This window comes from Drosophila gunungcola, chromosome 3R (genome assembly GCF_025200985.1).
Source record: "Drosophila gunungcola strain Sukarami chromosome 3R, Dgunungcola_SK_2, whole genome shotgun sequence".
In the NCBI taxonomy this organism is placed as follows: Eukaryota; Metazoa; Arthropoda; class Insecta; order Diptera; family Drosophilidae; genus Drosophila; species Drosophila gunungcola.
This window is the reverse complement of record NC_069139.1, coordinates 23,876,658-23,900,444: the sequence shown is the minus strand read 5'-3', so window position 1 is coordinate 23,900,444 and position 23,787 is coordinate 23,876,658. Positions and strand designations below refer to the sequence as shown.

The 23,787-nt window shown below is 36.8% G+C and overlaps 2 protein-coding genes across 7 annotated transcripts; both read left to right on the top strand.

The window, feature by feature from the left end:
• Positions 1-1,987: 1,987 nt before the first annotated feature.
• On the top strand, positions 1,988-8,739 carry LOC128255106 (pyrokinin-1 receptor). Of its 6 annotated transcripts, none has more exons than XM_052984661.1 (9): positions 1,988-2,113; positions 3,173-3,247; positions 4,274-4,828; positions 5,375-5,540; positions 5,620-5,752; positions 6,351-6,549; positions 6,623-6,837; positions 7,123-7,236; positions 7,930-8,739. In XM_052984661.1, the coding sequence occupies exons 3-9, from the start codon at positions 4,474-4,476 to the stop codon at positions 8,518-8,520; spliced, it is 1,773 nt and encodes a 590-aa protein (XP_052840621.1). In that variant the 5' UTR covers positions 1,988-2,113; positions 3,173-3,247; positions 4,274-4,473; the 3' UTR covers positions 8,521-8,739. The 6 variants fall into 6 exon arrangements, with proteins under 6 accessions (XP_052840621.1, XP_052840602.1, XP_052840613.1 ...); XM_052984642.1 differs by having other exon boundaries at positions 1,988-2,146; XM_052984653.1 differs by having other exon boundaries at positions 1,988-2,167.
• Positions 8,740-23,047: 14,308 nt separating this feature from the next.
• LOC128255301 (uncharacterized) lies at positions 23,048-23,470 on the top strand. The gene has a single exon (XM_052984829.1). It carries the CDS (start codon positions 23,066-23,068, stop codon positions 23,357-23,359), a length of 294 nt encoding a protein of 97 aa, XP_052840789.1. The 5' UTR covers positions 23,048-23,065; the 3' UTR covers positions 23,360-23,470.
• Positions 23,471-23,787: the final 317 nt, after the last annotated feature.

Below are 23,787 nucleotides of genomic sequence, written 5' to 3'. Positions count from 1 at the left end.
CAAACAATAAAATACCGCATGACTTCGTAGCTTGTTTTCAATATCATACATACGTATCCGTGGCAATAACTTTAAATGGAAAGATAATTACTGAAATCAAAGGTCCAAGCTGGAAACTAAAGTGGGTTATTTTCATAAACAAAAAAAATTATTTTATGTTTGTGTATATTTTTTAAACGAGCAAACGAAGAGGCTCAAACACATTACAAGCATTTATCAAAAGTATTTTCAAATGGCACTATCTTGTCCTGCCAGACAACTTTCATATTTTATTTCTATAAGCCCCAACTCCACTATAATATTGACATTACTGAGGTAGAAGTTAGGGGAAGCAGTGGGCGACAACGGGTTGGTCGAACTGCAAATGACTTTCGGCATGCCCTCCCAGCGTGCAATAAAACTAAATGAATTGGAAACTTGCACAAAAATTCAACTAAACTGCTGACGAGGATGCCGCCGTTGCCTGATGACAGAGTCCTGGGCAAAAGGCAAAACTTCAAAATGCCAAACAAGAGCTCGACTCAAAGGACGTCCCGAATCTGATGTCATGCCCAGTGTTCATAAAGAGCAAAGCAAACGAATCGTCCCCATTTTCCATTTCCCTTGCCCTTGCCCTTGCCCTTGCCCTTGCCCTTGCCCTTTTTTTCCCTGCTTTCGTCAACAATTGGCAACCAAAGTTTTGACTGGGCATGCCTTTGAAGGCACGTGCTGCGTGTATTTGCCCTGCCTTTGAATTCATGGGGCTCTCGTTCAAGAGATTAAGAGGGTAATGGAGAAGGGCCCCTAATAAAGACCCCACGCTCCTATTCACTGTTTGCTTAGGACTTTGTTTTGATTAAGTGCCAAAAAATTGTTTCGTATTATTTGCATAAAAATTGAGAAATTTAATGCATGCAATGGTTTTGATTGGTTGGGCCCGCAATTCGATTTTCTATGCGCCTCGTACACATCGCGTTCAAATGGATACGCTACATTTGTTTGTTTGCTCTTAATATCGCACTAGCTGATGGGGGGAAAAACACACCATTTTATGACCCGCAAAGCTCTGATAGATTTGCCCGCACATGGTCATAAAAGTAAGGCCCCGAGGGTCTCATAAAATCTCCCTTTGACTGATCATAAAACACGGCATCATGTCCAATTTCGTGGGTTGATGGCTGCGGATCAACGGCGTACAAAGTGGTTGCACAAATTAATTTTAAGCAATTTAGTTGTTTTCGGCAATGGGTTACAGAAAAGGAATTGTACTATACAAAAAATTGAGTAATTTAGCTGTTCTATTTGTTCTGCTGTTAACGGTATAATAACAATTAAATCCGTAGTGGCATATATATTTTATTTCCGTAATCCAAATGATTATGATTTTTAATAAATTTTCTTTAAGTTTTTGAGTAGCATTTTAAACCGATTTTTTAAACAAGCATAAAAGAGATACCTACTTCTAACACTGTAAATTTTACTATTATTTTCAAGCAATTGCTTATTGGCCTATAAATTAAAGAACATTGTTTCTGTTTAACAAGGGAAATTAAAGTAATTATTTTAAGTTTCTTATCATAGTTCTTTGAGTTACCACCTCTCCTCTCTCGAGCGGCCTTGACTTCAATTAGTTTTTAGTGGGCGGTAAGGTCGGCATTTGCATTGTCCTTTGGCTCTGTTAACATAATAATCAAACAATTTGCCGCCCTGGCCAAATTAATACGCCACTAAATAAGATAAACTGCATGGTACTCTGGTATTATTTGCATTTTTATTATCCTTTAGCCGGGGGACGGGACCCTCTCTATAAGGCCGAAAAGAGAAATCGCGCCGTCGCAGATAGCCGAAAAGCAGCGACAAACGGCGAAAAGCAACCGGTAGTTGTCCTCTGCCGGCGTCGGCAACGGCGCCGGCGTCACTGTTGCGTCGCTGTTAAGGCCATGGCCCGAACGGGCTTTGCTGCCAAGATTTTTGGCCAAAAACCCAGTAGTCAGTCGGATGCTGCGGCCCGTTGCTGTAGCCGCCGCCGTCGCTCTTCGATTTTTGATTTTCGGAGACGAACAAAACGAGAAATCGGGGAAAACATCAATTTACGCGTGCCCCTCAGTCATAATCTTGGGTTCCGAGAATCATTGTGCGTACCAGAATTAATCAGTGCCATACGCAAGTAGTTATATCCATTAATTGCGTTAGTGTGTGTGTTTAATTACCCCCAAAATCTCGCGGTCATTAATCAACATTTAGCACATGGTAAAAACTGATTAGCTGTAGTGCAATAAACACAAACACACCCAAAGGTGAGGGGAGAAAGTGAGTGAAAGAAGAAAGGGGGGGCGCAGAGTGCAATGCTCGCAATTGCGAATGCGAAGTGACAAAATCAAAACAGTTCAAAGCCATAAAAAATAAATGCATTCAAAAAAATGTGGCAGGCATCGTTTGATAAATTTAAATTAAACGTGTTTTAAATGCACAAGCGATAGCCAGCTGAAAGCGAAAAATATAATGAATTGTCATTAGGCGGAATGGAAAGCCCCGAACAGGAGCGCCGAGACAGTTGTTAACAAGTTGAAAATAAATACGGCAAGATCTCAAGTTTGCCAGTGAAATCCATTGACCCGAAACACTAATGGTGCAGCATCGAATCTATAATATCAAACATGCCTTATGCAAAACAACTTCACAACAAATTCAAAATCAATAATAGCAAAATTTGAAACTCACACTTTATGGGCATGGGCGGTGCATAATTTTCGGTGGGATGATACACGGTCCATCATGGATCATCAGACATTGAAAACCAAAACGAAAACAGAAAAATGAAAACCAGTTTGATTGAATATACAATATAATAAAACCAAATTCGACAGCATTCTTTGGCCGTGCATATATTGTAGAAACTTTTTTATGATAATGATAATGAAAACGGCCAGAAACAGTCAGCAGCAGCAACAACAACAAAATAACAGCAGCCGAAAACACTCATCATCAATGGAATAAAACTATGTTAATGTTATTAAGTCACCCGATGTCCACTGGGGCCTCACCACCTGACCTTGAGTGCCTGGCGCGTTTAATTTGTTTGCCCCAGGTGCTGGGAGGGGATCCCTGAGCCTTGTAGCAACATACTTAAATTCATCCCGTGTACACAAATATTTTGTCTAAATGCCACTTAGCAATTCAAATTAATTTTCAGCTTCCCTTTGCCCTGAGTCTGGTCTTACGAATAGGACACGCCAGACTGCCGCCTCCCAGCTTCTCAGGATGCCAGGTAAGCAGGACACAAACACACACTAAGACACGTACCCTGGGGTGGACCTTAACAAGCTAACAAACTCTTCTTTTGCAAAATTTATGGTAATGTGCTATATATAATTATATATATATAACTGGGTTAAGCTCTAAGCAAATTGGCCGCATTCATAATTGGATTACACAATTCGGACAAATAAATAAATTTTTGAGCAGATTTTAGATTAGTTAAGAATGAATTTATTTAAAAGGTTTTCTATGGCACTTTTGTTATATGAGCATTTAAAACTTGATTGAATTGCATTTAATGTACATAAAAAGCAAGGTGGGATTTAATGAACAAGTCCTATATATTTAATACCTATAACTTTGACAAAGAACTTGAATACAACGATTCAAAGGCAACTTAATTAAACCAATTTTATTCAAAAACGCACTCTTAAATAACCATAAAAAAATATATTTTAAGCGGACTTTTTTATCGTCAGGAAGAATATACTTTTGCATATAAATAAAAAAAAGCTTTTTTTGAAAATGTAATTTATATATTTTATTTAAATTTATTTAGAAGATTTTAAATTAATTTCTTATTTCGAAAAGTTAAGAATTTCGTAGTTAAGGGTTTTATATAGTTACTAGATTTTATTATTATTATTTTATTATTATTTATTATTATTGTAAAGGATTCATCCCAACGCTACAAGTTTCAAAACTTATAAATAAGTGCGCTAGTTACAATCACTTAAATCACAATTTTTAAAAAAAACAAGAAGAGACCAATTGTTGTTTTTGAGTACAATGTTTTTACTACCAATATATGTACTATAAACTACTCGACGCCCTTGTTAATACTTGCTTATAAAAATGTATGTTTTTTTTTGTTCTAACACTTAAGAGCATCAGAACGTTTTTCTCTTAAATCTTTAACACAATCTCAAATGTGACTTATCTGTAATATATCCGATGAAGAAAAATATGTTAACCACTGGTCCACCCCATTGCATACATATGTACACAATATTTAATCCCAAACCCATGACGACAGGTTGCGAGTGGAGTGGCACTGGCCTAAGTCGAAATTGATGAGCCCCGGTAAGGGGCATTATGAAAACATTACTCGATTGAAAATACATAAGTAGGATTGGATAAATCCTGGAATAATTTGAAAACAATAGTGCACGCACACACTTCAGAACAAAAAAGGTACACAACACACAACACACAACAGCCGACACTGACACACCCATGGCAGTCAAAATGCTGCCCAGTAACAGCTCCGGTCTCCTGGCAACCGATCTGCAACTGTTTCACAATGAGAAATTCCTTTTGAATCTGACCCAAGTGCTGAACATCTCGGCGGACAACCTGACCAGCCTGCTGCAGGGTCTGGAGCCGGAGGAGCTGCTGCCCACGGCGACCCCGATGACCCCGCTCTCCCTGCTGGCCACCCTCAGCGTGGGCTACGCCCTCATCTTCATCGCCGGCGTGCTGGGCAACCTCATCACCTGCATCGTGATTTCCCGGAACAACTTCATGCACACGGCCACCAACTTCTACCTGTTCAATCTGGCCATATCCGACATGATCCTGCTATGCTCGGGTGAGTACGAAATGTTTTGTAAAACGAGTTTGTTCACTTGAAATGCGCAAAAAGCACTAAGGCATTGGAAGTATAATTGTTTAATTATGTTGATGTTCTCAATATAAACAAGAAAATCGAGATCCTCTACTGTGAAAAACAGAGCAGACGGTCATAGCTAATCTACTCACATCTTAATGCGTATTAGACTTTCTTATCTGATATAGATCTATTTTAAATAAATTAATGTCTTCGCCTATTCAGGCCACTTATGTATGCGTTATGTGGATATTTCAGTGTCTATTTAAAATTCTTTTTGTAAATTAATTTATTTCAGTTTTTCATGAAAATATAAAATTGAATTAAAATGTTGATAAGGTCTATACCTTTCAGCCTCTACTTTTGTTTTCTGTTTATTTTATTTATTTCTGAATCGAATAAAATGTGTATTTTGTATTGAACTGTAAAACTTTAGGCCAAACAAGCAAGCTTTCTTCTTATTTATCTGCACATTTTTGTTGAATTGTTTATACATTCTTGTATATATTTGGTATTTGCCTCCATTAGGAATGCCACAGGACCTGTACAACCTCTGGCACCCGGACAATTATCCCTTCAGCGATAGCATCTGTGTCCTAGAGAGCGTTCTCTCGGAAACGGCGGCCAATGCGACTGTTCTGACAATTACCGCTTTCACTGTTGAGCGATATATTGCTATTTGCCATCCGTTTAGGTGAGGCAATATAATTCCTAGCCCTGGCCCATTTCAATTCAATTCCCATCTTTTCCAACTGGTTCTGCTTTTGAAACAGGCAGCACACGATGTCCAAGTTGTCACGGGCCATAAAGTTCATATTCGCCATCTGGATTGCCGCCCTTTTGCTGGCCCTGCCGCAGGCCATTCAGTTTTCCGTGGTGATGCAGGGCATGGGAACGTCGTGCACGGTGCGTATGATTGATGTGAGGTCGTTCTCCCAATTGAGGAGCAACCTGGTTAATTGAGTTAACGAGCTGTTCTATAAAATGGTATAAAAAAGCGTAATATAAAATGTTTGACTCTTTAATATAATTAAAAAAGTGAAACTAAAATATAATTACATATATCAGACAATTTTACAATGAAAAACATTTTGAAATGAGCTTTAATGCTATTCGACTTAATTAAATGAAATTACTTAAAAGCTAGCTATCATACATAACAAAGTTCGTAACACGTTTAACTTCAACAAATTAATCCAATAAGGGTTAGTTTAAGTTTATACACGTTTGAAGGCATCAGTTCACTAATTAAGTTACTAAAAACTATTTTATTTTTATGAAGCCTCATGGTGAACTGAACATTAAACAATAGGGCTTTTTAAATTCCAACGTGTTTTTCCTAGACTTTTCAAGACCTACCACCGACTTTTGATCAAACAGAGGCAATCGTTTGACTCAATTTAGAGTTATCAAATTTACGGCCTTGGCCTTCCGGCTTTGGCTGTGTGCCATAACCATATCGTCTCGCCCTGTTATATGTTTTTTTGTGAAATGTCTGCTGCAGATGAAAAACGATTTCTTTGCCCATGTGTTTGCTGTATCGGGCTTCCTCTTCTTTGGCGGACCCATGACCGCCATCTGCGTGCTGTACGTCCTCATCGGGGTGAAGTTGAAGAGGAGCAGGTTGCTCCAGGCGCTGCCCAGGCGGTGTTACGACGTGAACCGCGGCATCAGTGCCCAGACCCGAGTCATCCGGATGCTGGGTAAGCTAGTGATTGCATCTCCGGGCCAACTCATGGCTACATCCGCCTCCACACTTCCACTTTTCCATCCCAGTGGCCGTGGCGGTGGCATTCTTCATCTGCTGGGCTCCGTTCCACGCCCAGCGACTGATGGCGGTCTACGGCTCCTCCTTGGGCATCGAGTCCCAGTGGTTCAACGACGTGTTCAGCATCCTCGACTACACGTCTGGAGTGCTCTACTTTCTCTCCACCTGCATCAACCCGCTGCTCTACAACATCATGAGTCACAAGTTCCGAGAAGCATTTAAGGTGAGTTTCACCGAAGAAATTCATTTCTTTGGGCTTAATTATAAGCCTAAGGGACTTATTTTAATTATGAGCTCAAGGTATTTATTTTGGGAGAACAATATCTGATTCTCAAAACAAAAGCTTGAATTGATAATTGATTTAAGCACTCTAAGTTATGTAGATAGAAACGTTTTCAATCAATTTCCTTTGTTTGTGTGTTTAAATTTGTAAATGTTATTTAAACTTAATCAATAAGTTATACTACATTTCTTAGGCAATTTCCTAATTCCTTTAAAATTAATTTAGGTCACCTTGGCTAGGCACTTTGGATTGGGTGGCAAAAATCCTGGAAGGGGACTGCCCCATACTTACAGCGCTCTACGACGCAACCAGACGGGTTCCTTAAGACTACACACAACGGTAGGTACACCGAAAAAAATAATATATCATTTTGAATTTTCATATTTAAATTGCAATTTTAGAGTAAGTTTGTTAGCCCCAAATAAATCTTTGTAAGACAACAAATTATTTTGCACAACATTGATCAACGATTTTTGTTTTTTTTTTTACAAAAATTTAATGAAATTTTTAATAACAAAATGAATACACCAAAAAAAAGTTGTTATAAAAACAAAAGTTTGTTACATGAATCAAAATTTCTCAATTAGATGAGTATTTTAATTTAAATTTAACTTATCTGGCTTAAAAAGCCTTAGGCTAAAACTTTAGACTCTTCGGAATAGAAATGAAACTAAAAGGCATAGTGGTTATATTTTTTAGTATTGAATTATTACTTTACTTGAATGCTGTCTGTAGTTTGTTTTAAAGACACACTTATTAAAACTAAACTTGTATTTTTTTGGTGTAGGCATCTCTGAAAATGTTTGTTTTTATTAATAGCAAATAACAAATAGCACATCTCTCACAAAAAAAAGACCAAACACAAGACTTTTGCATAATATATTAACTTCATCTCAGCTTAAGATAAAGTGGTGAGCAATTTAGTTAGGCATGTGGTAGCTTAAAATATGTACGTTTTAACATTCTTTTTAACGGTGCACACTCAATTTCCCCTACTGAATATCCTGACTTGTTTATATTGGTATCCTGCAGGATAGCGTGCGAACCACAATGACTTCCACCGCAACGACCACCACGGGGCTGAATGGCAGTGCGAATGGCAGTGGGACAGCAACAGGTTCGGCGGTGCGACTGAACCGCGTGTCCTTGGACGGCGCCCAGTTGCAGGGGCAGAATCGCAGCCGGCAGGACCTCTTCGACCATCCGCGTCGCACTCTGCAGACGCAGATATCGCAGCTTTCGTCGGTGGGCGATGCCCATTCGCTGCTGGAGGAGGACTTGCAGTTTCCTGGGGAGCCACTGCAGCGGCAGCCCACTATGTGCTCCATTGACGAGCTCACCGATGACTTGGCCATCTCGCGGTCACGCCTCAAGCTGACGCGCATCACCCGTCCAGCAGTGGCGGGGGCGGGGGGCGTGGCAGGGGGTGTGAACGGAGACGAGTCAAGTGGGAAAGTGCGCAAGGCGAAAATGAAAGCGCTCAAGAGCTCAAGCGCTCTCAAGGGTCTCAGGGCCAAATTCAATTGGCGTGCCAGACGTAAAGGCAACAGCCACAAACCGCAGGCCAAAGGGGCGGCGAGGGCGGATGCTGGCGAAGACTCCGGCGAGCGGACCGCCTTTTAAAGGGAGTCCATTCCAGTGCCACCAACAGACACACACACACAACTGTGATACGAGCAGCAAGCGCCTCTCCAGCTTGTTTGTGTTTAACTCTAGACAAATATTCCACGCTGCGGTCAATTAGTCGTTCTTGCTAACATTATAGCCCGAAACTGTAGTTCGAATTCTATTTATAGTAATTATAATCGCAATAAACTATGTATTTCATTCTAATTACAACAAGTTGCATTGTGTTTTATTGGTTATGTGCGTGTTAGATTTATAATACTAAGTTCAAAGTTGGTAGAAACTATTACAGATGCCAACAAAATACAAAATAATTTTGTTTTATGAGTTCTTAGAATAATTCATCCATTACAAAACCCAATTTTGTGGGTTATTGCATTCAATATTTTATTGTTTTGTGTTTTGTTTAAATCAAAGTGAGTTACACTTTCATTTTTACTTTTAAATATGAAAAAATTTAGGTTTAAAGTGAAAAAAATATTAAAATCTACAGTTTTCCTATTGGATTGACCAATTGAATATTTTAATAAATACAGTACAATTTTTTGTTACATTCAAACAATTTAATATTAGAATTTGCAATGCCGTTTTTATGGGTAAAACTTAAGGATTTTGGAAGTTGGCATACTAGTGCTCTTTTAATTGATAGTATACATATATTTTAAAACGTCTTCTATATTTTCACAAACATTTTAAATGTATGTTTAAATGTTTAAATTTTAAATGTATGTTTACAATGTAAATTGTTGCAAACAACATTTTCCATAGTGGATAATTAACAGAGTATTTTAAATTTAATATAAAATGTGTATCAAGTGCCGGATTAGCCAGCCGAGGGTTCAACGGACCAGTGGCTAATGACTGTCAGTAAAAAGCGGGCATAGACAAAATCGCACTGCATCATAATCCTAAGCCATTAAGATGGTTATCTGGCGCGCAAATTCGCTTTTCGGTCTAGAGTCTAGACGATAAAAACAAAACTCGCGATTTGGCCAATACTGGCTGAAAACTGCCGAGTGGCCGCCATGTTCGTGTGGGTGTGTTTAAGACTAATTACTATGCCATAACAGAGTGTTCCAGCCAATTAAGTTTTAATTTCAGCGAATGCAATTAGTCAAGCGAGCAGAGCAGAATTTGCATATGTGCAGCCAGAAATAAATGGGGCTTAATTCATAAAGTGCAGCATATGCTGCCAAGATGTGGCATCCATGAATAACTGAGACCACAAAAACTTTGCTTAATTCGACCTAAAGTTTAGAATTAATGTTCATTTTCGGTGGCACTTTGGTAAGCTCAAGTTAACTCTCAGTTCACAATTAATTGGAAATATAACAAAAAGCTTATGTAACAACACATCGTTAGGTCTCAAAAATTGGTTCAAATTCTAAGAACAGAATTCCGTTCTCGTTAAAATGGTCGGCACGCTAAATAATAAATTCGTAGAAAACTAAACAAAACAATTATCATTTTTGTATTACATCCACCAATTAAAAATGTAATACTATGAGAAAAACATACACATATGAATTCACAATTTTTTAAATAAAAAATATAAAAACTTTTCTTGCCCAGCAATTTTCAATTTTATTTACTCTATGCTTTGCTGAATTTCATGAGAAATGTAAACAGTTTAATGACCAAATTCGGTGAAGAAATTTAGGGTTGGATTTTCCATTCTAACTAACTACCAAATGCTTCACTTAATTTTATGCAAAGAATATATTTATGTTTTTTTCCAGTCAACTCGGGATTTATTCAGATGTGAAATTAAATTTTTGTTATTGTTTACAACTGGTAAATGTTGATAAATTCAAGATTTAATAGTGTTTACGCAGACCGATTTCCTATCTTCCAATTTGATAGACAACTAAATTTGCTTTATGTTCTGCACTTGGTATTTAGACAGTATTGTCAACTCCTTAATGCCAGTTACAAGATGCTAATCCATTACACACGCCCTGGCGATCCTCTTTTTATGGCCGGCGGCAGAAACGACTTTCTGCGTCTGTGTGTCTGGGTCGGGACCTTTTTTCATCAATGGAGGGCCATCATTTATGCGACATAAAAGTCAAAGGACTGTCAAATAGTTTCGATGAACTTCATCATTTTTATGCACACAACAAAAATAGAAAGGGACCGCATATAGAAACAAAAACTCGTTGATAACCATTACTATGGCAACCAACCACACAATAAATTTGAGTGGGTTTCATTTTGTGCAAATTTACTATCACTTGTCTCGATGGATAGGAGACTGAAAGCAATTGAAGCATTCAATTTACGGGACAGCCTAAAAGCCTTTCACTGCTCTTATTTTAAATTCCCCGATACGTCTTTGTTCATATCACGCATACGCAGTGTGTGGCTTGGACCGTCATAACGCATAAATATGATATAAATAAGCAATTCAGTCGAGAGGCAAAGGCAGCGAAATAAAGCCAAGCCCAGATCCCAGTGACTGTGCAATAAACTCTCAATTTCATTTATATGTATGAGCCATGTTAGCAATTCAAATGGACGATGTGCCAGATTCACTAAGCGCTATATGCACACACACATGAGGTGGGCGTACTGGAGCAATTAAGCCGATAAAATACTGTTGCCTACTTTCCACGGCCATCGATTTACGCGTCCCTCCGAAATCGTTGGAAAAATTAAATGGAATTTATAAGCTGCAAAATCGACGGGTGCCCCAAACCACTTAACCCCACTGATTGCCTTTCATAACACTCTATTAATTAGGAGCCTGCCAAGCCAAGATCACATGTTGCAATTAAGAGTGTGGCGTGGGTGTACGAGTTTTCCTAAATAAGTCGTAACAAGTGAAAATACTGAAAAATACTCTGCCTATCTAGGGTGAGCCTACTTTGTTTATCAGAAAATTTGACTATTGAATTCAAAACTGTGAAGTTAAATATTAAACAATAATATTATATACAATTCATATTTAATTGCATGATTTCTTTTTTTATTTTTTTGATTAATGTAAAATATATTAGATTGAAATTAGTTCCGAGTTGATTTAAATGCATTTTATTTAAGTTAAATATGGTTTAAATTTACTTTAAATTTACACATATTGAAATCAATTTCCCAAACTGTCAAATGAAAAAATAATAAACTTTTTGTCTTTAAAATAACTAAAAACTGCAATTAAGTACAAAAATTAAGTACGTTTTTTTAACCAGTCTGAAAACGTTTTGCTTAAATTTTTTGCATTTTAAAAACTTGAAAACTGTTAAGAGTTTTCCTATTTTAAATCTTAAATGTTTTGATTAAATTATTGCCTTAAAAAGTTCACAAAACTGTTAGTACGAGATATTTGTAAATTGCCAAAAGGCCGTTTTTGGGCTCACCCCATTGCGTTACCATTTTTAAAAACAAACATATCTAGCAGTGCGTTTGGCACTATACGGGGACCTTCATTCATCCATCCTCTATGGAATCCCATTGATACAGACTAGATGCCTGTGTGGCCGGATCCATTTGGCACGTACGGATTGATGCTTCCATTCGGGACTGGTGCCGAGGCCAGGCATGCGGTTACCATTTGATATGTCTGACTTTTCGACAGGGCTCAGTATTTGCCCATACTTTTTCCTCCTCTCTAACTCTAACTGTGGCTCCGGTTCTGATTTCTTAGAATTGTGGGTGTTGTCGCTGCAATGAAATTGGCATTGTTTTGCGCATTTCGCACGTAGTTACAGCTCATGGGGGTGTACTCATAAAAGCGAATTTTATCGGAACTGACAGGAGAAACGAGCTCAATATGCTTAGATTGCCTAAACACCCACTAAAATGCAATTCAATAGCTGACTTGCCTTTTCCCAGGCGACGCCATTAATGTCAAATCATGTACGCCTTCTTCCGGTTACTGAGAGCATCCAACAAATTTATGTGACTGCTGGAATTGAGTTATTATCAGCATTTATATTATTTAAAGACTCTTCCATTTACAAGATTAAAGATATTTGTTTTTTTATAAATAAATGTTTAAATTTCAAACACTTGTAATAAATAAACTCAAGTAAAGACTAAACATTTGTATCCACTCCTCGAAAGCTAAATCAGAGCAAGCATGAACAGCTATAAATGATTTTAAAACTAGTTTTCTGATAAGATCAGGAATTCATTAAAATTAATTTTTAAAAGCTTTGGGTGTCGAACAGCCAACTCTTAAGCTAAGTAAATAATTCTTAACAAAACACCGAAATCAGCTCATCAAATGGCACAAGCTATCGTTTATTCATACGTATATTTTTTATTTGCACTTAATATATTCCATACACTTTTTTAGGGGCATGCGACCCGGCCGGCAATTCAAAAAGTTCATATTCGACCGAAGTAAAAATAGATGACAGTAGCTATAATTATGATGCATTACGAATAAACAAGGGGCTTAAGGCCTTAAACTGTGAGCCAATGCATTTTTTATGGCATGCTTTTATTATTTTTTGTTTCAGGCTTACATAAATAAATATGCGGTATCGATTTCGAAGAAGTCGGAATAAATCCATTGACCAATCGCGCCACAAAAGCCAAGGGCAAGCCACAATTCTGGTTTATCTCGGTCCACCATCAATGGTTTTGCGAAATATTGATCAGAAAGCCCAAAGAATTTGCCGGCAACCGGTTACTCCAAAGTTGACATCTATTTAGTATTTGATATGATAATCACTTAATGATCTGCTTTTTAATTAAACACGCGATGAACAGCTACAAAAAGACAATCAAACAATAGAATATTTCGAACATTTGATCTACAAAATCACCTTGGAAAAATCTCTTTATTTCATAGCCTTTACAAAAATTAGTACAATGACAGACTGTCAGATTTATTGAAGGATATATTGAAAACCACACAAGCATCAAATTTTATTTAAGAAACATTTTTAAACTCAGACCCTTTCTTTTTTATTTTTAGCATTCAATTTTTTAGCATTCAAATGGAAAATCAATGCCAAAGACTTGGTAGTGACGTGGGTAATAAATGCAGGCGGATTCCGCTTTAATGCTCGCTACCAAAACAAGACCGCAAATTTATGACTGGCTGTTAAAAAATACCGCCCAGCACAAAGAAATTATTGAATCGAATAGCGGCATAACAGTCCTAATTAATTGTAAACAAGCCATGAATAACAACAGCTCATAGTACACACACCCGGCACTTGCAGCTCATTTAAATGGCGCACCGGAGGAGTGGGTTGGTGGTGGGTGGTGTGTGAGTGGGCGGTGTGTGGAGCTTTATGGGTGGTGCTACTCATTGTGATCCGTTTTGCTGCATCGCCTTTTGCCACTGTGTGCATGAGAGCAAAGAGTGACGGCTTCGCCGACGGTTTCCATTTGTACGATATACAATAATATTTTGATTGAATTTCCCCCCACCAAAAGCGGAATGGGCCGCACAACAAAGTGGCATTTGATTAACGCCGACACGGAAAACAAGTTGTTAAGTCGAGTCAATCTGGGAACCGTTTATTCGAATGCGAGGAGCGCCACTAGTATGCTAGCTATGCTCGTTGGGGAAATATAGGTGAATTAATGATGGGATTAGTGAAATAGAATGGATTATTCGTCTTAAGAAATTGATGACTAACAAGTTTTTAATAGAAAACCATTTCCACGTATTTCTCAAGTTAAGTCTTGTTCGTATAACAATATTAATAACTTTTTACTTGCATAGTATATTAATTAGCAATAATAACATATATTTAATTAATTGGTTTCAATGTATCAAGCTGTAAAATATATATAAATGTAAAATAATAAATGTAAAATTATAATTAATTCAAAACCATTTAATATTTTCTTTACATATTTATAACGTATAATTAACTTGAATGTAATGTAATGTAATAATACTTATACAACTTATTTACTTACAAGCCAAAATTGGGCTTTTTAAAATACAAACTTCTGAAAATGCAATTATGTGTAAAAAATATATGTCTACCATTACTGTACAAATCAGTTTTAATCAGTTTTTGCAGAGCATTCAAATTTTCACTTGACAGGGAGACAAACATAATTGTGTTGTTATATGCATTTCTATATTTAAATACGAGTTTTCCAACTTTTTTCGTGGAATGGGCTACGCAGACGCTGCCGTCGCAAAAGTCAAATACCTCATTCGTCAATAAAATTATGATTCATTGTCTGCCGGCATCGTAGCAAGCGCCTTCGAGTATCGCGTCGCATTTTTGGCCCAGATCAAAGTGTAGCCATCGGGAATATTGTAAACATCTTTATTTGCATATAAATACGCATGGCTTATTTCTGTGTAATTTTTTCAAAAAGATTTATGTGACCGCGACAAAATTTGCGTGTGTTCGCGGAATTATTTATGGCCTGCCGAGAGGTCGGGGAAGCCGCACATATTTGTCAGTTCATTAAAAATGAGGCGATTGTAAATGTTAATGAAATTCTCGTAAATTAAGCGCCCACCACAATTGTCAGCTAGCTTGGACAGGCGTGACCAGAAGATGTCACATTGTGGGCAGTCCAAAGCCGGGGATCAAGGAATTCTGACGGATATTTATTCAGTCGGAAAAAGTTTTTCCCAGTATTAGGGTATGATTTTATTTGTATAGCTTTTATTTACAACATGTAAACAGTTTGACGTTTTCGGCCTAACATTCGGCTAAAAGCATACATTTTCAGAGTTTAAAGCCTACGATAAGGTTTTGAAAAAGATGCGAAAATGGTTCTTGATGTAAAATACTATTTTTATTATACGATACTTTAATCCAACTATTATTAAAAATTTGAAAATAAAAACACCTGGTCTTTAGCTAAATAACCGTTGTAAAATGTAAACAAAAACTTTAATTTTAAAATATTCTCTTGTTTTTTCGAAACAATTTGCTTTTCGTTCGAGATTAGAAGTTTTAATTGCACTCAGACTGGCCGTGCGGCTTGCATCTAATTTAAATGCAAAAAGCGCAGCGGAAAAAGCCGAACAATTTGCTGGGATATAAATTCAAATAAGTGTCGATGCGGCACCCCAGCCATTGGCGTCGAAACTTTTGCAATAAACGCAGCTTATCGGGGCGTCGGACTCCGTTTATTCCGGGCCAAGACAAATGCTCGGCGCATGGCATAAACAAGCGAATGCAAAGGAAAAGGCGTTTACGGATTTTGCTTGCGCTCCGAAATCACAAAAACAAAATGGAATGATTTTGCCATTATTTACCACTCGCAAATTAAGTATACGCAGCGTGCGCACAAACCAAGTTCCCCAATAATGGCAGTGCAGTTAAATTAGCTGTTAACTTCGTGTCTGTTTGATATTTGGCCAATTGCATAACACAAACTGTTTCAAATTGCAACCGAGAACTGTTCTCCCATTGAGGCCAGCGCCATTTATTACCAAACTATTTTCTATTTGTTTTGGGCATTTTTTGTGTATTTATGAGCCTGTTTGGCAAGCGAAAAACAAATAGCCATAAATCAAGTGTTATATTCCGGCCACAGTCAATGTTTTGAGCTATTTACATGGTAGCTAGCTAGACAAACCAACAAAATGTGTAATGGGCACAGAATGAGGCATTTTAGCTGGCCACAAATATATATGATTTAATAAAGTACTTGAACTGCATTTTAAAGTCGCATTGGCTTAGGGTTACTCACATCACGTATACTCCATGCATGCCTATGCCGAAGGAGAATGAGAGCGACAGCGCGTGTGGGATTTTAATTACAGACAGTCGCGCCATTAAAGGCTTTTATGGCACTTCTTTACCAACAATTTTACTGCCAGCGACAAGCCAGAATAAATTTTATGCACTTTTTCACAACAAGGATTAAGCAGATACGAGTAGTGGCATCAGGACGATGCTAAAGGCGTAATCTGCATACAACTATAAGCCAGCAATGGTCAAGTGATTTTGCCAGCAACCACCTAAATACAGAACATTTTAGAATATTTTCCGTCTGATTTTCTATACTATAAATCTCTTCTAGTGTTCATATGTTGCTCTCTGCACCACTTGAGAATTTAATTGTTTTTTGATTGGGATATTTAAATCGCTATTGGTTTTAGCTGTGGTATTTACAGACAAACATTACTATGAATTCCCAAAAAAAAATATAAATAAACCAAAGCGGTGGATGAGTAAAAAATTAAAATTTATAGATAAACAAAGCTGTGTAAATAAAAAGCACTTTTACAAAACGAAATATATTATTTTCCTTTTAGATGCCATGGAAAGTATTGTTATTCAATGGTTTTCTCTACAGTTTTACAAGTACTATTTTGTGTAAGGTTTAATTTGTAAAAAAAAAGTTAATTACTTTCATTGGATTATGTAAATTTATCCGGCCATTATATATTTATTAAAATCTTTTTTTTTCACAAAGATTAAAATTTATTTCAATTAAATTTAAGAGCCAAAGAAAAAACTTTTGCTTTTAAAGTACGCAAGTAATCTTTGTCAAGATACTTAGCGTTGTGAAACAGAATTGTTTACAATCAACATTATCCATGCTCCATTAAATCGTTTTTTCCGCCTCGGCTTTCCTCAATATTGCCAATAGTTCTCGATTTGCATCGGCCATTTAGTGTTTTGTAATGGAGCAGGAGCCATGGACACGGTGCAGATATTCTCCAACCGGGCCTTTAAGTGGCACTTTAATTTTAACGAGCGCTTAATATGTCTTTAATTACGAAAGCCGCTTGTGTCCCCCTTTGGGTTGATTGAATGTTTGCCGTTGAAATTGAGATTAATGACCGGGGCGGAGGAGCCGGACCGGAAAGGAAGACTCTATTCATACAGCTTTAACGAGGGTAGAGCCTGCCTTTTCCGGACCTTCGTCTGTTCGTCTGTTATTTACCCTTAAGGTCTGTGAGTCCATTCATCCAGGTGGGCTACTTTTTGTCTCGTCGCTGACAAAATGCAATATTAATCATGTCGAGAGCCCACCCGGCTGCTAAAACTCCGGCTGATTTCCCTTAGCTCCATTCAGGAGGCAGCCAATTCAATTAGCAGCTAATGTAGTAATTTCGCCAGGTCACCAATTAATTTACTTTATTCTTAAGCTATCAGACTACGCTTCAACAGGTTTTTTGGTCATCAAAGTGTCGCTGCAGCAAATTGGGGAAATATTTCATACGACTGCCATTTCAGATGTGAGATACCGAAAGTAAACACTTAAACGTGAGCACGACAATCCTGGGATTTCACTTTTTTTTTTCGTCTACTGATGCCTTGATTTTATGGTGTTTGGGGGATAGGCAATTATTTTTTATTGACCAACCAGCAAGTGAGTGCATGTAAATGGCTATCAGGATCAGATTGTTTAGTCCGCCTTTTTGCTTCTTGGAACGTAGATATTAATGTCACAATAGCCACATTTTTATTTTAAAAATGTTTACAAATTAGCTTAACAGCTTTTAATAAATCTAAAGTTAAATCGTTTGGAACTAAGCCTTTAACAAAGCTGTTTGTATACAATTCTACAGAATGAATATGCAAAAGAGTTTAATTTAAAGTTGCTCTTATTTTGATTACAACTGACTGACTTTGCGCCCTTTTGCTGCTGGAAGAGGCCAGCTATGTTTGTCTGGCCCAGGGCCAACTATTTATTACACTTTTAAAATATTCTTTAGTTTTGAAAAGTGTACTTTAAAGTTGGAAAACTTAAATAAGTTTGTTTGCTTAAATTATTAAAAATAACATTTTTCGATATTTCGATTTTTGTCGGAAATAAAGTAAGTTCAATTGCATTTAAATTGAAACACACAATATGGATAGTTATTGGTTAAAATGTGCAGTAAATTTAAAATTTGAATTAGTACAGTGTTTCTATGTCATAATTTTAAAGTCATTTTGTGTGATTTTGTATCAAAAAATACCAAAGGCAAACAAGCCTTACTGGTTTCTTCGAGTGCACACTTTGTGAGCGAATGCGGCGGTGGGGCAAACTTTATGGCACACAGGGGCATAGACAAAGGCCAAATGAGATGGCTTGCATTGGTAGCCGACTCCTGTCGGATGGCCAATTTGGACGCCTGCAGCTGTTACAGTTCCAGAAGTTGGCCGTCTACTTGATTCGGCCCGATGTTCATTATCTTGTCTCAATTGGGCCTCGTACAATGCATTAATAGTTGGCCCAGACAAGTCGATTGTGCGACCTTGGCGTTGGCGTGTGGCTGCTAAATGGTTCTTAAAGATTCCGGCAAACTGATATTTATATTCAACCTTAAATCGTAACTGACCCGGGTAATTTATGATCGAAATCAAAGCGAAACACTCGCATATAAAGATAAATCGTTGGCATGGCGGCAGCAGATTATTGGGGCGCAACTTGAACTGCCATTGCTGCTGGAAAATATTGCCATTTATTGTGCCAATGATGGCGATTACTCAGCGATACCGAATCGAAATTTATGCAGTCCCATGGGCCGCCACCGATGCAGATACATGTGGCCCCATGACACATGTTGTCATCATTTTTGCGTATTGGCCACGGCCCATTTGGATGATTCTGATTGACTTTCGAGCGGCCTCCTAATCGGTTACGCAGCGTTATCAATTCCACTTGTAAACAATTTCGGAAAGTGTCCTGTTTGCGTCAGACCCTGTCAACAAAAACACAGTTTGATGTCCTCCTGCTGGCCATATAGGATCGGTCATAAAATCCGTCGATAAAACGACACCGAAACGGAATTAAACAAACACTAGCGCGCCGTTAGTTATTTCCGGTTCCGCAATTTCATCAGTTTCAACAGCCGACCAGCCAGAAAGTATGCATCGAATATTTCCCTCGTGTCGGATAATAAACACATAAATATGGACAGAGTTTCTGCTCAAGGTCAGAACCAGGCAATCAACGGATTTAGTTACAATCGAAGCCAATAATGTGCGTGTGCCGAGAAACAAACCATAAAAATCCACATAAAATATAATTGAAGGACTTGTTAGTTCCTCTTTGAACTGCTTTAGCTCAAGTTGTCTTTCAGGGGGATGCGATTTTCACCAAAGATATTGTTTTGAACTTTCGTTTTTCAAGGCTGCAAAAAATGGAGTAGTAGATATTTGAAAGAGGGAGAGTTTACGGCTCTTACGGCCAAATACACAATTATTAGCTCTAATTTTCTGTGTCTTATCTCAATCGTTTGTCCTTGAATGTAGTTTTTTTAATGTTACATTGTCGGATTCACTGCACCCTTATACCCATCATTAAATAATACAAATACTAGAAGGGCACTCATTTCTCATTTCTCTTTTTTACATAGATTCACAAAGAAGTGAATTAGCTTAGAAACGCCTTTGATAAAAAATATTTGTAATTCCATTCAAGTAATGAATAATAAATTAAACTATGTTATAAATCAACAAAAAGTCCAATAGTCTTTAGTGTCTTAAATAAAAATATACTTTCTTCTTCATACTCAAATTAGTAAGAATATTTGTTAAAGATTAGATATGACTTTTTAATAATAGATTCAATAAAACCACTTATTATTTTTAAAGGAAAATTTCTATTTAAAAAATGGTATCTTAAATACAAAACAAGCCAGAGAATAAATATTCTTACAATTTTATTTTCTGAAAAAACATTTACATATCGTTTATGACGCATACAAAACTGAACTTTTTTTATACTTTCCGTCATACGCTGTTTTATGTATTTTAATGCATCATATTTGCCAATTAGATTTCGCACAATACCCCCCACAGACAGTTAAACAAATATTGAACTAACTTAAGTCATCTCACCCATTCCACACCGCGCGTGCCTTTAGTTTAACTTGGCAGTCGTTAGCTTGCGCATTCTGCTCAACTTTTTTCAATAGACAATCACTATGAGAAAGCTTAGAAGCTGGAACTGTTCACTTTGCAAGTCTCAGTCCCGACGGTTTCAAGTATTACGATGCACTCTCCCAATTCTGTTTATAGATGCAATCATAAATGGTTAAATTAAATTAAATTTATTAAATTATTGATAATAATCGGCTTTTTATACTCTTCCAGAGGGTATTATAATTTCAATTAGAAGTTTCGACGCAGTGAAGGAGACATCTCAGACCCTATAAAGTATATATATTCTTGATCAGCATCACTAGGAGAGTCGATCTAGCCATGTCCGTCTGTCCGTCTGTCCGTCCGTTTATATGCAAACTAGTCTCTCAGTTTTAAAGCTATCTGCATGAAACTTTCCCAAAAGTTGTCTTTCTATTGCAGGTAGTATATAAGTCGGAACGAGCCGGATCGGACGACTATAGCATATAAAATAGCATATTAAAATAAATAAAACCGCAAGCGAAAAATATATAAATTGAATAGCATATACATAGCTCCTATAGGAACAATCGAAAAAATATATTACAAAAAATTATAACTTTGCTGTTTCTTAATTTTTTTTTTAGTTTTTAGTAATGGTAAATATTTTAGAATTACGGTTTAAATTTCATCAAAATCGGACGACTATAGCATATAGCTCCCATAGAAATAATAAAAATATATAATATTAATCGATTCTGCTTCATCTTTTACTATAGATTTAAATATTTATGAACAAACACATGTTATATCAAAGCAAATTTCCTCATATATATATATATTCTTGATCAGAATGACTAGTCGGGTTGATATAGCCATGCCCGTATGTTACTATACCGCTTAAAAGCTATGTGCTTAAAAGCGTCTACAGAAAGAATCTTATAACATAGATTTATCGGCGAATTGTTGAGGTTAATAGATTGTTAGATTCGTGAATGTTCCATCTTCAAGGTAAATTGATAAAATTATTTTTGGGCTTAAGGCGTGTATTTGTTAAGAACTAGTTTATAGTGAAGGAACTTCAGTTTTAGCAATTTATTCAAACTTCGTCGAGCACTAGCATCTATATTGGGAAATGTATGGGAAAGTTGAAGAATGTTCAATTTCTCGTAAAATAAGCTATCGATGACCGAAATTGGTTAGGCAGAACTGGAATTAAAATAAAATAGGCTTAACAAAGATGAAAAGCGGAAAAAAAGGTAAAAAATGGTGCAATAAAATAAAATTTGGAGTATCATTTTTTAAATCAATGACCACTTGCACCGGAACTAAATTATTGAGTCTTGCCTATAGCTGTCATACGTTAAAATTTTTACATAACTTTAATGCTGTACAATACAAAGTACTGATATTAAAAGCTACCACAGAATATCCGAAACTCACATTGTAAAACAGATGTCGAAATTTGTTGTTATTTTTTTTAATAAAATACAATTATTACAAGAATACAAAAAAATATTATTTTAGTATTATTATCAAGGAATTGACAAAAACCATTCTCATATAGTAACAACAGATTAGTCGTTAAAAGGCTTAGTGAATGTTAGCTTTAGCTCGGAAATCAACCAAATAGCTATTCTTATAATCATGCTATATTTTCCTTCCCACTGCTCAAAGAATAAAAACCACGATATGCAAATAAGGCTGGGGGAGATGCAATAAATATCCTTCTTAAAACTTAGATAGCTGGCACCACCATAAACTTTTTAAAGTTTTTGGTTTGACTTATAACAGCAAAATATAAATGCAGTAATGTAATGCAAGAAAAAATACTTTTATTAAGTTGAGGTCCATGTGTTAAGTATCGTATCAAGGGTGAGCTAAATCGGCAGTAGATCCAATCATTCTTTTTTAGCGGCTGCAGCTGTGGTGACCCATGGGCACAATGGTGACCGCAGCATGCAAGCGATGAGAATAAGGGTGCCCTCAGTTGCTGGAGCGCTGAACAACAACAGCGTAGTAACCACAAAGATGGCCATCAGGAAAGTGGAGAACTGCATGGTGACTTGTTTCGGACTATACCTACCTTTAGATTGAAACGGGCTGCTATTTATATGTGCTTCCAAAGTACCATAAAACAAAATAACCTTTCTTCGCGCTGGCCGATCTAGTTTTCTTAAATGAATCTTTAATTGTTCACAAATATTAACTTAAGTGTACACTGGACAGTATGAACGAACATCTAGATATTGAATTGTTGTATTTAAATATAATTTTAATCTAAAATCATTAATACAATGCATATAGAAATAATAAAATTATATAAAATAACTATCTAATAATTGATCTGCAAATCATCATAGCTTCAATGTTTTTAAACATATATATATAATTTTAATGTTTTCAAAAATATTTAATTCTTGCAATAGCTGCAAGGGTATATGAACTTCGGCTTGCCGAAGCTTGCTTCCTTTCTTGTTTGAATTTATTTTATTATCTGAATATTTGTTTTAAATTTGAACCATATTAAACTATTACACATTTAAAATCAGTCAATTCAATATGCATTGCATTAATGATTTTAGATTAAAATTATATTTAAAATATAACAATTCAATATCTAGATGTTCGTTCTTACTATTCCATTTTTTTATCAGTGTACATTTAAGTTAATATTTGTGAACAATTAAAGAATTATTTAAGCAAACTTGATCGGCCAGCGCTAAGACGGGGCTATTTTGTTGTAAGGTAATTTGGAAGCACGTATAAATAGCAGCCCGTTTCAATCTAAAGGTAGGTATAGTCCGAAACAAGTCACCATGCAGTTCTCCACTTTCCTGATGGCCATCTTTGTGGTTACTACACTGTTGTTGTTCAGCGCTCCAGCAACTGAGGGCACCCTTATTCTCATCGCTTGCATGCTGCGGTCTCCATTGTGCCCATGGATCACCGCAGCCCCTGCAGCCCCTGCAGCCCCCGCAGCCCCGGCAGCCCCTGCAGACCCCGCAGACCCCGCAGACCCCGCAGACCCCGCAGACCCCGCAGACCCCGCAGACCCTGCAGACCCCGCAGACCCTGCAGACCCTGCAGACCCCGCAGACCCGACAGAATGAGAAAAAACAAGAAAGGAAGCAAACTTCGGCAAGCCGAAGTTTATATACCCTTGCAGCTATTGCAAGAATTAAATATTTTTGAAAACATTAAAATTATGATTTACTTGCGTATATGTCTAAAAACATTGAAGCAATGATGATTTGCAGCTCAATTATTAGGTAGTTATTTTATATAATTTTATTATTTCTATGGGAGCTATATGATATAGTCGTCCTATTTTGATGAAATTTTAACCGTAATTCTGAAATATTTATCCATTACTATATGTCGAAGAACTAAAAAAAAAATTAAAAAACAGAAAAGTTATAATTTTTTTCATTTATTTTTATGATTGCTCCTCTGGGAGCTATATGCTATAGTCGTCCGATTTTGATGAAATTTAAACAGTAATTCTGAAATATTTAACCATTACTAAATCTCGAAGAAC